The 13,685-nt window shown below is 39.3% G+C and overlaps 1 protein-coding gene across 2 annotated transcripts in view; it reads right to left on the bottom strand.

Moving 5' to 3' along the window:
- Window positions 1-13,685, bottom strand: part of rxfp2a (relaxin family peptide receptor 2a) — a 74,113-nt gene that overhangs the window by 40,602 nt on the left and 19,826 nt on the right. The window contains exon 1 of one of the 2 annotated variants that reach the window (XM_074610437.1): window positions 2,761-3,027. The exons of the other annotated variant lie outside the window; for it this stretch is intronic. Within the exon in view, the coding sequence (XP_074466538.1) occupies window positions 2,761-2,821 (61 nt within the window). The 5' untranslated portion in view covers window positions 2,822-3,027. Of the gene's footprint in view, window positions 1-2,760; window positions 3,028-13,685 lie in introns of those variants that run through there. 2 annotated transcript variants of the gene reach the window in all.

The following is a 13,685-nucleotide window of genomic DNA, read 5'->3' as shown; positions in this document are numbered from 1 at the left end:
CTGCATGTAATTATGATAAAGTGGCCATGTCTGTAAAGGGGAGACTCGTGGGTACTCATAGAACCCATTTTCATTCACATACAGTATCTTGAGATCAGAGGTCAAGGGACCCCTTTGAAAATGGCCATTTAACCTCCTTCCTTACAAGCTAGTATGATATGGTTGGTACCAATGGATTGCTTTGGTTAGATTTAGTTTCATATGATGGCAGAATCTTCACCCTTCAGCCCGCTACAACCTCCGAAAGATCGATTGCATTACTGCGTTTAAGAAATTAGTGGCGTTAAAACAAATTTGCGTTAAGGCGTTATCATTACGTTAACTTTGACAGCCGTATAAGTCATTTTAATTACCAAAACTGAACAAAATCAAAGACCTGTGCTTTTGTGTGTTTGTTCCATCACATTATATATGCTTCCTTTAGGCAATGTTATTAGAAAACACTCCGTAAACTGTCATTGTTATGCAGATGATACCCAATTATATCCATTGATCGGACCAGACGAAACCAACCAGTTAGCTCACCTTTAAGCATGCCTTAAGAACATAAAAACCTGGATGACAATGCAATTTCCTGATGTTAAACTCAGACAAAACTGAAGTTATTGTACTTGGCCTTAAACACCTCCAAAACTAATTATCTAATGAAGCTTATAACGTAAGTTCAGTCATGAAGACACTTTTTACACTCTCATTCATTCACAAATCTTTCTGTCTCTCTTTCTCACCTGCACCTACTCTACCAGCTGACTATGGGCGTTTCACTCTCAGTAAACCAACCAGATTCTGCTCCCTGGCTATCAAATTTTAGAACTGTTCTCCTCTCTGCTGCTGTTGTCAGTTGTTATTTCAGTATGAACCGATGCAACCCGTCTCCACTCCATCACCTCCAGTCTTCATCATATTCAGTGCTCAGTCCTGCTCTCCTTCAATGAATCTTCAGCAACTCCCTTCACCACCACCATCAGTGCTTAGACTCCCTAATCTCACCACCCCCTTTAATATACTACGTCACAATGGAGTCTAATCGCCAAAGACTTTGCACTATTCATCTTATCACGCATCATGTAATAACTGATCTCTCATGATTGAAATGATATAGTTACTCTAGATGGCATTGCACCGCCCTCCAGCACCACCGTAATGAATCTAGGAGTTATCTTTGATCGGGATTTGTCCTTTAACTCCCACATAAAACAAAACTTCTTGAGATAACTTTGGTTATGATTTGACGATATATAAAAAATAAACTTAATTGAACAGTTTGGAACAAAACACCACCCACATATCTGTCCTGTCGGGCTCATCACTTTGAGTGTGTCAAAAACATGTTCCCACAAGACCTCATCTAACGTTTTCATGCAATAGGAGATTTGAAGATGAGTCACAGCCCGGGAGTGTGAGTGGGCATGAATGAATAAGACATGAATTGGATATTGATTTTTCTGATATTTAACAACTCAACCCCCGACTGTTTGGAAAATCCCCCCTTAATACCAACATCTGAGAGATTGAGATATGACAATTTACCAGAGAACAAAGAAATGTCAGTATAATGCCACATTTATTATGTATAAATCCCAGAATAATCTCACATAGATACTTGATTTTGAATCTTATAAATACGTATTGGTTTAAACCTAACCTAATCTCAAATTAGCTCCTTAAAAAGCATCCTATCCTTTCGAGGACAGTGTACGCAGAAGAATTGAACAGCCAATTTCATGCCTTTTTACCTCAGTCTGCGCAGCAGAGCGGACGATTCCCCAAAAGAAAAAAGATTCCTGTCCAACTCAAATAACTACAAACATTAGTGTTTACATGACGAGCCTTCAGTTTACTGTGGAGTTAATATTGATTAATTATCAGTTAGTGTCACTACTGTTCTGCAGAACTGTTTCTTTTTACTGGGAGTGTCAATGTTTATTGACAAAAGCACCCTGGACAACTGGTGATGAAAACAAGAAACTTGACTATAACAATAAGAAGACTAAGATACAACCTGTAATAATCATTCATAAAATATGAGAGACAAATATTACAAAAAAGACAATATAACCAGTACCTGAATTGGACCTAAAAAAGGTGCCAGTACCCATTCAGCAGTTGCATGACATAATCATCACATGTGTCTTGAATATATTTATATTTATACATATATTTTGATTATATATTCCACTTCAAATGTATTTTTGTATGCATTCCATTACATACATTAGGCCTATACATACAACATACTGTACATTTCCACAGTTTGTACGTTTAAGTATATTTGGTTAGTAAAACTTTTTATGTAGCTAATGATACAAATCAAATTGTACACAAATATAATATTGCATATACGCTACAATAAAACCAATTTAAACAATCTGTTTGCCTATAGATTAAATTGGATAATGAACAGGAATACCAAAAGCATTCATTTCATTTCATTTCATTCTCACTGTGCAATATCATTTTCCACTTGTGTAATTTTGTTAATAGTCTGTCTATTGTCAATATTGTATCTACTGCTCCTATTTTTATACTTCCTTCTATTTAAATGGTTCATATTTTGTTACACTTTGTTTAGCTCTTTTTTTACTGTGTTAGCTGATGCATCTTGTTTTTTGCACTACACAATAAAAAGTACACTAAGGACACTAATGTGGACAAAAATCAGAAGTGCTGGTACTCACTATACTGATTTCAGGCACTAGATATAATCAAGTACTTTACATCAAAAGTCATGTAACCTTCTCCTCACTCCGTTTTCTTTACCTGTAATCTCAGTGTTGGTCAGGTGGATGAGCAGGATGAAAACAGGTACAGGTACGTCCATCCTGAGGCTCAGAAGTTTCCTTGCGCTCACGTCGCTGCGCCTCACACCGATCCAAGAAGATAGGTTTCCACCGAAAACCGGCCGGTCTACAGATCAGTCAGCCTGAAGTCCCAGTCAGTCCAATATGTTAAAGCATGTTAGAGATTTACTAATGACCGAAAAGGAGAACTGTGTCATCGGATGGATCTGAAGTAGCAGAGCAGCGGCAGTGCCCCTCCCTCCCTCCCTCCCCCTCTCTCTCTCTCTCTCTCTCTCTCTCTCTCTCTCTCTCTCTCTCTCTCTCTCTCTCTCTCTCTCTGAAAAAAAATATCTTTTCATTCTTGGTGCCTTCTTTGTTAGTTTTCTCACATTGTTTCTGTGACCTGCAGAGGCTCACTTTAAACAGTAATTAAAAGGATGAGCACTTTTATATATACAATTTTCTCATCTAGCTCAAAAAAATTATTTCATTACAGCGAAGATGAATGTTTTAGGTGAAAAATGTAGAAGTTGTTCACATCATTAATAGCATTTTACATTTCACCAGAAACAAGTGCCCCCTAGTACAGCTCATTTCAGAGATAAAGTTTGCCAGAGTTGAGCTCTATTGAATATAATTGGAGACATTTCTCTTTTAAATGCTTGTACCCATTTATGACATCCCATAAATCTCATTTACATTTAAAAAAACTAGCTTGGATTCAAAGGGCATGAATATCATTTCATTTTAAGATCTATTTGTAATGTTAATGAAAGTTTCATCACTCTATTTCAATCCGTTTAATGGCCATTTGGATGGTGTGATATACAGATATGGCCGAGTTCCACAGAAGAAAGTTTTGAGTTTTTGGTGCAAAGCATACTTAAAAAGTTTTCATGGACTCTCTGACAAAGTAAGATATGAAGCATCAGACTGGTTAAGATATAAGATAAGATATTCTTTTATTAGTCCCGTAGTGTAAATGTAGTCATTATAAACACTGAACACATGTTTCAGTGCTGCTCTTTGTTTTGCATGGACGGCCCAGAGTTGTCGCTGGCCTTTTTGTCACCCTAATATCTGAATCTGAGCCATGCCATTAAGGCAACATGCCCGTTTTTGTTTACTCTGTGAACTGTGACCTCGCTTGTTAGCCGCCAGGAGCCAGTTAGCAGCTTGTTTGGCAACACAGAGCGACAGGGTTAGGGTTACAAATCATTTACATTTTTCATTTTGTTGGCTAAGATGTCCCTTTTAAATCCCCTCTACCTTTGGTTAGGTAGCCTCATCTGGGAATGGATTACAAGCTTTCTTTCTTTCATTATTGGTTTATTTAACAAGGACAGTGGACATTAATTAATATTGCTATGAATGGGCCAGAATTACACAAAAGGCTATTTTTTATTTACCTTGCATGGCAGCTGGATCACATATCACGTGATAATCCATTTAGGTGTGTGTGATGACACAGAGAGGCGACTGTTAGTTCTAAACAACTAAAAAAAAATCCAACAAGTAACACGACGATATGTATAAGACTTGCATTTCGAGGAGTGGCACTACTAGTGTTGCCAATTTCAACACCAGCAATCTTATGAAACATTTGAAGACGCATCACACGAAAGAGCACGACAACTTCACCGCGGCAAAAGGGGAAAAAAAGGATGAATCGCAGCAGCAAACGTTGGAAAGAGAGCTATTGAAAAAGGCAATACACATAAGAAGAGGGAATGTTAGCAAAGATATAATAAAGTTTGTTGCTGTGTTCCTGGATTGATCATGTGAAATAGAATATCTCTTTTCAAAGCTTCACACTAACTGAAATCACACTTACTGTGAATGTTTTTTTTTGTTGTTGTTGTAAAGTGAACCTCCGAATAAGGCCCAAGTTCATTCACCCTTTTGAACCGACAGCTGTGGGTCTAAGAGGGTCAGACACACTTTCAGGACACTTCTTTACTGTTTAATCAAAGTGACCGCTTTACAGAAACAGTTTCAGATTCAAAGAATGTGTAGGCTCACAAACAATTATAGATATAAAAAAAACAATAATGGGATGATGGGAAAACATGTCCACTTTCAGTGGCACAAAGCTAATTTCATCAAAATAAATAAATAATAAAAAACTTCGCCTGAGGAAGCTTTGATTTTCCGGAATACATTATGTTGTTTCATCAGATAACACGGCAGCTTACTCTCCACCAAAAGCATATGCTGACATTGAATTTGATTTCCAATGTCATTTATCTAAATTACAGCTGTTATTTTCATGCCAAACTGCAAAACTGAGTCATAAGAAATGTAGAATGTAGAGAAAGAAAACAAGAGACTGATTGTCCCTGAAAGAAAGTAAAAGTGTAATCAAGAACTACTTGAATCACTAAAAGAGATCAGACAAAGGTGTGATGAAGAGACTTTCCCTTTTATTTTGTATCTGGTAAAGACTTGCAGTAGGGATAAGAACTTTTTTTATTCGTACTTATTTTTTATTCTTCACGCTGTTGCATGTTGCTGTTAATTGATTAAAATATTTAATCGCGATGTATCTTAAAGGGAGATTTGTCAAGTATTTAATACTCTTCTCAACATGGAGTGGGCAAATATGCTGCTTTATGCAAATGTATGAATATATTTATTATTTGAAATCAATTAACAACACAAAACAATGACAGAAACCCTCACAGGTACTGCATTTAGCATAAAAAATATGCTCAAATCATAATATAGCAAACTGCAGCCCAACAGACAACAACAGCTGTCAGTGCGTCAGTGTGCTGACTTGACTATGACTTGTCCCAAACTGCATGTGATTATCATAAAGTGGGCATGTCTGTAAAGGGGAGACTCGTGGGTACCCATAGAACCCATTTTCATTCACATATCTTGAGGTCAGAGGTCAAAGGACCCCTTTGAAAATGGCTATGACAGGTTTTCCTCACCAAAATTGAGCGTACTATAACTTCATAGCGTTATTTATCTTCACTCAAGCTTTAAAACTGAGCTACAACCTAAAAATCACAAGTTGCGTTAATGCATTCAAGAAATAAGAGCCGTTAAAACAAATTTGCGTTAACGTGCAGCATTTCCCTGCCTGTTCCTTGTGGAAATGTATGTTTACAATATTTTTCTTTCTTTGTTATTTTGTTTCTTTCTCTCAGCTATGACGGGCTGCTTCTGTCTTTATTTAAGTTCACAGGTAGAATATTTTAATCGGGCCTCTGCAACAACCTCCATTTTTAAAACAAAGCATTTGTCGAAACTTTGTAAATTAATGTATCAGTGTAGCATTTACACGCCTTTTCATCACCTGAAACTAAGAATCGTTGTGTTTTCGTTACCTTAGAACGAGCCGTTTATATCTACATAGTGAGCGGTTCTTCTTCATGGAGTCCGCTGTGTTGCTCCGCCATGTTTCTACAGTAGCACAGAACGGACAAACCAAACACTGTTAACTTTTCCTGAGTTATACTCGCTCCCGTCGCCACCGCTCTCTCTCTCTTGCTTTACCACTCACTTCCTACGTACACACACACACACTCTACACACTGGCCATTTGCATTTTTGCGTCGGCCACAGTAGCTCTCCAACACACATGGCACACGAGAGAGGCTTCAGTTGGTTGCAATCTCCTCACCGCTAGATACTGCCAGATCCTACACACTGCACCTTTAACCTTGTCATCTACCTGTATACAAACAAACATATAATAGGCCTACACCCACACACCAATCACTCTTCTTTGATCATAGTTATCAAATTTGCATTAGGTTTTTATTTAGGTAAATCTGTTTAAATGTAGTCATACCCAGTGTGCTGTGGCGGTTCCATGGGGTAGGCAGCAATCGGTTCCATTTTGTACAGTAGAAAAGTCAAATGATGCGCCAAACGTATGGGAATGCGCACAGAGCCTGAGGAAGAAACTCTGGGTTGACGAAGACAGTTGATAACCACCATCGCAGTGCCCATTGCAAAGAAAGCCCAGCCCGTTGTCATTCCCAGGGCGTTAAATACCGACGCATTATCATGGCTGTCGGCGTTCGATAAACCCATCCACGGCAACAGTAAACGCTCAGGGAAGGTGCTGTGGTGACGTATTATAAAGAGCGAAAGAGACACACATGGCGGGTGGGAGGGGAGGTTGATGGGTCCAACAAACACAAGACTTTCATCCAGGAGACCGCTGTTTGTGCGTTACGTTTCACTTTCACTTTACAATCAGATATTCGTTCGTGTCCCGCGTTCACAACGTCAAGTCACATTTGCACTGTAAAAACGTAGTAATTTTAAGCCCAACCATGTTTTGTTTTTTTTCTAAACCTAACTAAGTGGTTTTGTTGCCTTGACGAGTTGGGATGAGAACGTGTTGCAAAGCCTGGCTCTGTCTCTGGATGTAGATGAAGGTTTTGCAATGATTACTGTTGATGGAGATGGGTTGAAGAAAGGGGACGACTGGTGGCGGCGGAGGGAAACAGGAGGAATGGAGGGTGGCAGGGCGGCGTGGCAGGCAGGGGAATCAAGGGAGAGTATGCCGGCGGGCGACACAGGAGGAAACAGTGAGACACTCAGTGGCAGAAAACAGTTGGGGTAAGTCATTAGAAAACTCTTTGCATTTGATCAGTATCAATGATCAGATGGCTTCGAGGCAGAGAAACAACAAAAGGCCCCGGGGTGTCTGCTCAGGATTAACATTGAAAGTGAGAACAACCAAATTAACTTTTACCAAGAATCCACCCTCACCATCTGCTGTGTAGGACAGATGTACACAAACACACAAACACACACACAGACTAAAGCAATTCATTGCACTCAAAGCATCACAAAGGTGTTTAAAGATAAAAAGCTAATGTTTATTCATGAGCAGCTGGGAGGGCAAACCATTTGGCTTTCAGTTAAGAGACACAGTTGTCTTAATCAACATGTATGAACTTCATAGAGAAAACAGAAACTATCGCTTATTATTCATCATCACGATTCAACAGACAATTTCTTTTATCTTTTTTTTTTAAATCTTTTTATTTTGTCTCTATTAGCTTATATACTTTTGCAAAATGGGTTTGGTTTAATTAGTTTAATTCTTCTTTCAAATTGTGAAATGGGATTGTGGAAAAAAAAAACTGGTTCTCAGCATAACGTATTTATGCACACAGTCTGACAAAATCAACATAACACACATCGACACACGCTCAGTGACGTCTGAGTCGGATTTCATCTCATAGGAGAAGTGTCTTCTCACCAGATGGGGGTAAATGACAATGTAAATGTAATGTAATCTTACCAATCACTCACATTATTCCTAGAGGACAATATACTACTCTTCACAATTGCTGGGCAAAAATAAGTGACTTTGCCCACTTCCTAAACACTCACAAATACACTTGATTGTTGATTTTATTTGTAGGTCAAGAAGCAAAAAATAGTCTTTCATTGTACCCGTCGGTGCCAGATTAAATTCACAGCCACTTAAACTCCCAAAGGACTTTCCCATGATGGGTATTTCTACAAAGGGCTTGTTTGTGCCAGAGTGGAGACAGCAATTTCATGTGACTTTCTGTTCCATTAAAAAAGGGTAGTAAATTGGGGAGCCTGAACCAATTTTTCTTACTGCTTCTTTCTCATTTTAGCTGATTTGATAGCTATTTGGGAATGGGATCAGGCCTGCATGGAGAGTATCCTGATGTAATAAAAAGAGTTGGATCTGGTATGGCAAAATAACCACCCATTCATTTTAATATAGACTGTACTCAAAAAATAATACTTTTTTTAACTGCATGGTTTAAAAATGGTTATAAATTGTCCTCTGAGAGGTCTGACTTTAGGAGCCTGATGTGTGACTCATCTACTGTACAGCTGCAAGATTAACTTTCCTTTCATTTTCTCAAAACTCCCAAGACAAGTCTCCCCCCCTCCTCCCACCAGCACTTCAACCCTGCCTCCTCAAAATTACAATTATATTCTAATTTGCAACAGCAAAGTCTGAGAAATGTTCACACTCATACATATCTCCAACGAATCTCGCTACGTTAATATTCACCAACAACGGATGTAATTTCCTTTTCCTACAATATACGATATCTGCTTGTAGCAAGTGAAGCCTGATTCATGCTTTTTACAGTTATGTTCAGGCACTTGGTTAAGGTTAGGGAAAGATTTAATATAAAAAAAAAAAATAGGCAATAGTGACATGAAGCACGAGACACAAAGCGTTCTAGTTGACAATCAGACACGAGACTCAGGATGCAAACTCCAGTCTCCGACGTCAGAGCTGCTGCTTTGTAAGTGCAATACTGAACAAGGAAAATACCTCGTCTGTGAACACAATCCAGGCAGCAATTACATTTCCCTCAGCACAAATTTGGCAAAACAAATTAGCAGCATGTATATAATTTCTAGGAGAACGGGATGAGCAGTCCCAGCCAAGCACTTATTGGGAAGAAACCGCAGCGGGCATGCTGATGTGCCGGCTGTGTGTTTTATAGTTTACATTCGAAACCTACAAAAGTGACGCATTTTAGTTAATTAGTTATGCTTGAAAGATCTCCAAAGTCCAGGTAATGAGGAGGCAGAACTGATGGTTTAACTGGCAGCCTCGACAGAATCACATCAGAAGTTAAGGATGTTTGTTTCCTGGAGCGGAAAAAATGTCCCTCTACTCTCAGAGGTCAGTCAGGTCTTCTCCCCTGCAGCGGCATTAACGCCCTTTCAGCTTTCAGCCCACAATGACCAAAAGAAAGTGTCAGTTACTTCTGAATCTCTGCAAAGATATCTCAAAGAAATGGCACCGATCAACTCCCCTTCCTAAATTCCAATTCTATGAGAATGGACAGGATATGACACATTCACAGACTGTTTCATGTGTTGTGTTGTCAGACCTTGAAAGTCCCCCCAGTGTAAGATATTAGCTTCTTTCCAGTTGCTCATCCCTTTATTGCTTTACTGGATAATAGAGGGTGAGACACATTGGCCAAATGGGATGTCCTTGTTCAGTGTGCGTCATTTAAAAGTGACGTTAATCGTTATGTAACTGTGTCATCTCTCACTGGACTTTAGTTTACATAATCACACAGATTCTTGTTGGCATATTAATGAATTAATAATGGTAAATCCTGTAACAACAGACATGTGCATAAACCTCTTTTTTTCTGCCAGCTTGTAGGAGTTGAAAGGTCAGTATAAAAAGCAAAACACTGGCCAACCCGCTCTTTTCCACTGAGGATATAATGACAGTCATCTGTAGCGGATACCAAAATACTTTTGGAAGCGAGCTGAATTGAAAATGGTCTAAATATTTACCATGATCACCAACACCAACGGATGTTTTTTCTCGAGATTTAAGAATTAGAGCATCAGTCATTTCAGCAAATGCCGCAAAACGACATGTGTTTACGATCCAGTGCCAAAGCGCACTTGTGACCATAGAAATTCATGTCCGTCGGGAGGAAGGAGGAAGTAGTGTGACATTATTAAAAGGGCAACAAGAACCGCAGAGGGAGGTCGGAGGAGGTTAACCCAAACCATGATCTTTCCCTAAGCCTGATCAAGTTGTTTTTGTCGCTAAACCTAACCAAACCTTAACCATAGTGTTGTCAGATCATAATTTTTTTTTTTAAATGCATTATCATACTGAAAACACTACTATGTGTTGTATTTTATCGTTTTTTCCCCTAAATTTAACACTTTTAAAGGCATTATGTGTGGATTTGCCTCCAGTGCAGGCATCAAGATTGACTCTGTGGCAGATAAATGAATGGGCTGAAAGCATCAATTAGGCCCAGTTGCAGTGTCCACTCTTATGGACTCACAGACCACGTTTCCATCCAAATTTAGTGCAAATTTTAACCAAATTTCCAGAAAATCTGCAACAACAAAAAAAGCGAATTAAGCCAAGCTCTGTGTACTAGGAATATACCCTGAGGACTTTTACAATTGCACTAATGTGGAAGAACATGGACCTTCTATTGCAATGTGAAGGAACTGGCAGCCTGTCTAGCTTTGGAGAGACTGAGTAATGTTGTAAAAATTAAAGACCAAAACTTTGCTCGCATGTGGAGCCCCTAAATGGAGATTTTGGAAACTCAGAATTTTGAATGATTTGAAACTGTCTGGAAACTGCACTGCTGGGTATTTTTGTTTGTTTCTTTGCTTTTGTTAATGTTTATTATGTCAAATTAAATAAATAAAAAGGGGGAAAAAAATAAAATAAAATGTGTGTGTTTCCATCTACTACTGTTAAACCACTGCAGAAGAAGAGGGCACAACAAGATGGTGTAATTAAAGGTGCTAAATGCAAGATTGAGAGCATTTCTATTGCCTCTGCACGGCTCTCAACATGGTGACAGCTGAGCCGGTGGCTCGTAGCTAACGGTGCTAACAGTGCTAAACGTGAAAACAACGGCAACAGTGCTGACAGAGCTAACAGTGTTAACCTGGGGGGGGGATGCACTAAAAGCATGCACGGCCGGCCCGGCTATGTCAACAAAGCACGGAGAAGCTTGGATTACAACACTCTCAAACAAATTAAAACAATATGGAAAACGTGATGGAAATATGTCATTTCTCATGTATTGATTTGAGGAACTTCTGGAGCTGTTTTGATTAGAAATAGGAAGCCAACAACAAACAGTCCAGTTCATTTCGCTACATATATGAAATATCAGCCTCCCACTTTACTGTCCACAGAAATGTGTCTGTCCAGGTAGCATGATTTCACAAAGTGCAGTCCCATTGCTCATTCACCCCCCACGCCCTCCTGCAGTCAGGCAGCAGTGATTACATAGATGACGTAAGTTAAAGTCCGTGAGGTGCTGACAGCTTAGAGGTAAACACTGGAACTGGGTCATAGACTGCACCGATTTTCACCAGGATTGTGTCACATCTCAACAAAAACATATGCCATCAGAATAATTTGAAATAATCACATAAAACATCAACAGAAAAACAGGCTTCCTCACAATCTGTTAACACAACAGAAGCCCACAGTTTCCTTTTTTCTCTGTCAGCTCTATTGTTTTCCACAAATGACCAAATATCCATTGCATCTGGTGGAAGACAGTTTTTTTCCTGCATAACTCAATTAAGATTCTAAAACAAATTAAAAGGGTTCTTCAAGCCCCGGAAGTTTCTTTACATTCTCCTATGTGTTTTAATCATAACTTTATACCATCTCAATCTGATCAAGCCTTTATTCACTGGAAGGATAAAGGTCTGAAAACATTTGCAGACTTGTACATAAATAACCACTTTGCATCTTATATGGAGCTTAAAGAAACTTTCTCTCGTTATTTACACATCAGACATTTTGTTAAAAACAATTTTAAAACGTTCGAAAACCCACCCAATGAACACTCTTTGTATTCTTTGATGAGACAACATCCTGATTCTAAACATCTTGTCTCAAAACTTCTGTTGCTGTTTTCAAATATGTCTGTTGTATCATCAAATCATATTAAATATGCTTGGGAGGCAGATGGTGTGGAGTTAACTGAGGTAGTTTGGAGGGAGGGGTTGGAGAGGATCCATTTAAGTTCAATTAACGCCAGGCTGCGGTTGATTCAGTTCAAAGTCATGCATAGACTACATTATTCCAAAGTAAAGATGTGTTGATATCTTGTGTTGTTTGAGAATACTTTGGGTGTCCAACTACTTGGCTGATCCTAACAGATGTTCCTCCTTCTCAGTTGGATTTTTAGTGTGGGATATAAATATATTTTGGCTCAGGACTCACTGTAAGATAATTTAATGTGACTAAAAGAACACGCAGCACTGAGCCCTACTATAAACTAATGACCTCTGCCAAGTGCACCACCAGTGACTGCCATATATGTGTAAACTGGAGTTAAATCACAATGTGGATCATAAACAGCCCCTAACATTTATCATTCCCATTAAATATCATTTCATCTTTCCCAGGTGCAGTTGGATGCATTATAATACCAAACTTGGCAAATTGCTGTGAGACCAAAATAGAGACACACATAGAGAGATACAAGTGTGCAGCAGCACTTTATCAGGAACTCCTGGTTCTCTCTCATTCACATCACGTGACGAATTATTAATACAACGGGTCTTAAACCTCTGGTCTCACTTTAAATGTCACAGGCAGGTCAGGCTCTGGAGAACCCGTGAGATACATATAAATAGATTCTTTACTCTCAATCCTCACATTCATTTACCACATGGAGTGGCAGTCACGCCTCTGTGCGTCTGCAGAGGCAACATGTCAACACGATGTTCATGCCAGCAGCAAGTGTAATGTCAATTCTTTGCAGTACCCCCGTTCTACTTCAGTAAGTGAATGACATTTTCATCTCCAACCCGTCAAAAAACAACGTTTGGTCAGTGCCCGAGCTTGCGTTTGACGCCCGAGGGGCCGCGGCTGAACCAGCCAGCCAACACAGCGGTGATTGAGTGGAGTGATGGGTTCCATACTAACATGCTATTTAGTACGCTGAAACAGTATGTGAGATTTTTTAGTACGTCCGAAACCAATAGTACGCGAATCGCATATTGTTTCTGGTGAAATATAGTATGCAACGCTGGACAATACAGTGGCATGAAATATCCAACAATGCAATGCGGTAGTGACGACAACGTTCATAATAGACATTGAAGGACAGCTCTGAAACATCGATCAATCATCATCAATGATACAAACTACTGTTTATACACACAAAAGCATGTTGAACGATAGTGCACATGTTGGCTGCGTAGTGCATAGTATGCGATTTCGGACGAACTCATGGTGAAAAGTTAGTTGAGCACACGCCAGTGTTTCAGATAAGGCCTGCAACCTTTTCTTGTTGAGTGGCAACCGAGGAATTCAGGTTATGTTGTGGCCTGTTTGTAGCCGAGACTGTAAAGCCAAAAGGCTTAGTGGTAATCAAACCCCCCTAGCCCAAACAGCATTTC

Source organism: Sebastes fasciatus, chromosome 16 (assembly GCF_043250625.1).
Source record: "Sebastes fasciatus isolate fSebFas1 chromosome 16, fSebFas1.pri, whole genome shotgun sequence".
Classification (NCBI taxonomy): domain Eukaryota; kingdom Metazoa; phylum Chordata; class Actinopteri; order Perciformes; family Sebastidae; genus Sebastes; species Sebastes fasciatus.
The sequence above is the reverse complement of the archived record's forward strand: the minus strand, read 5'-3'. Positions and strand labels throughout refer to the sequence as shown.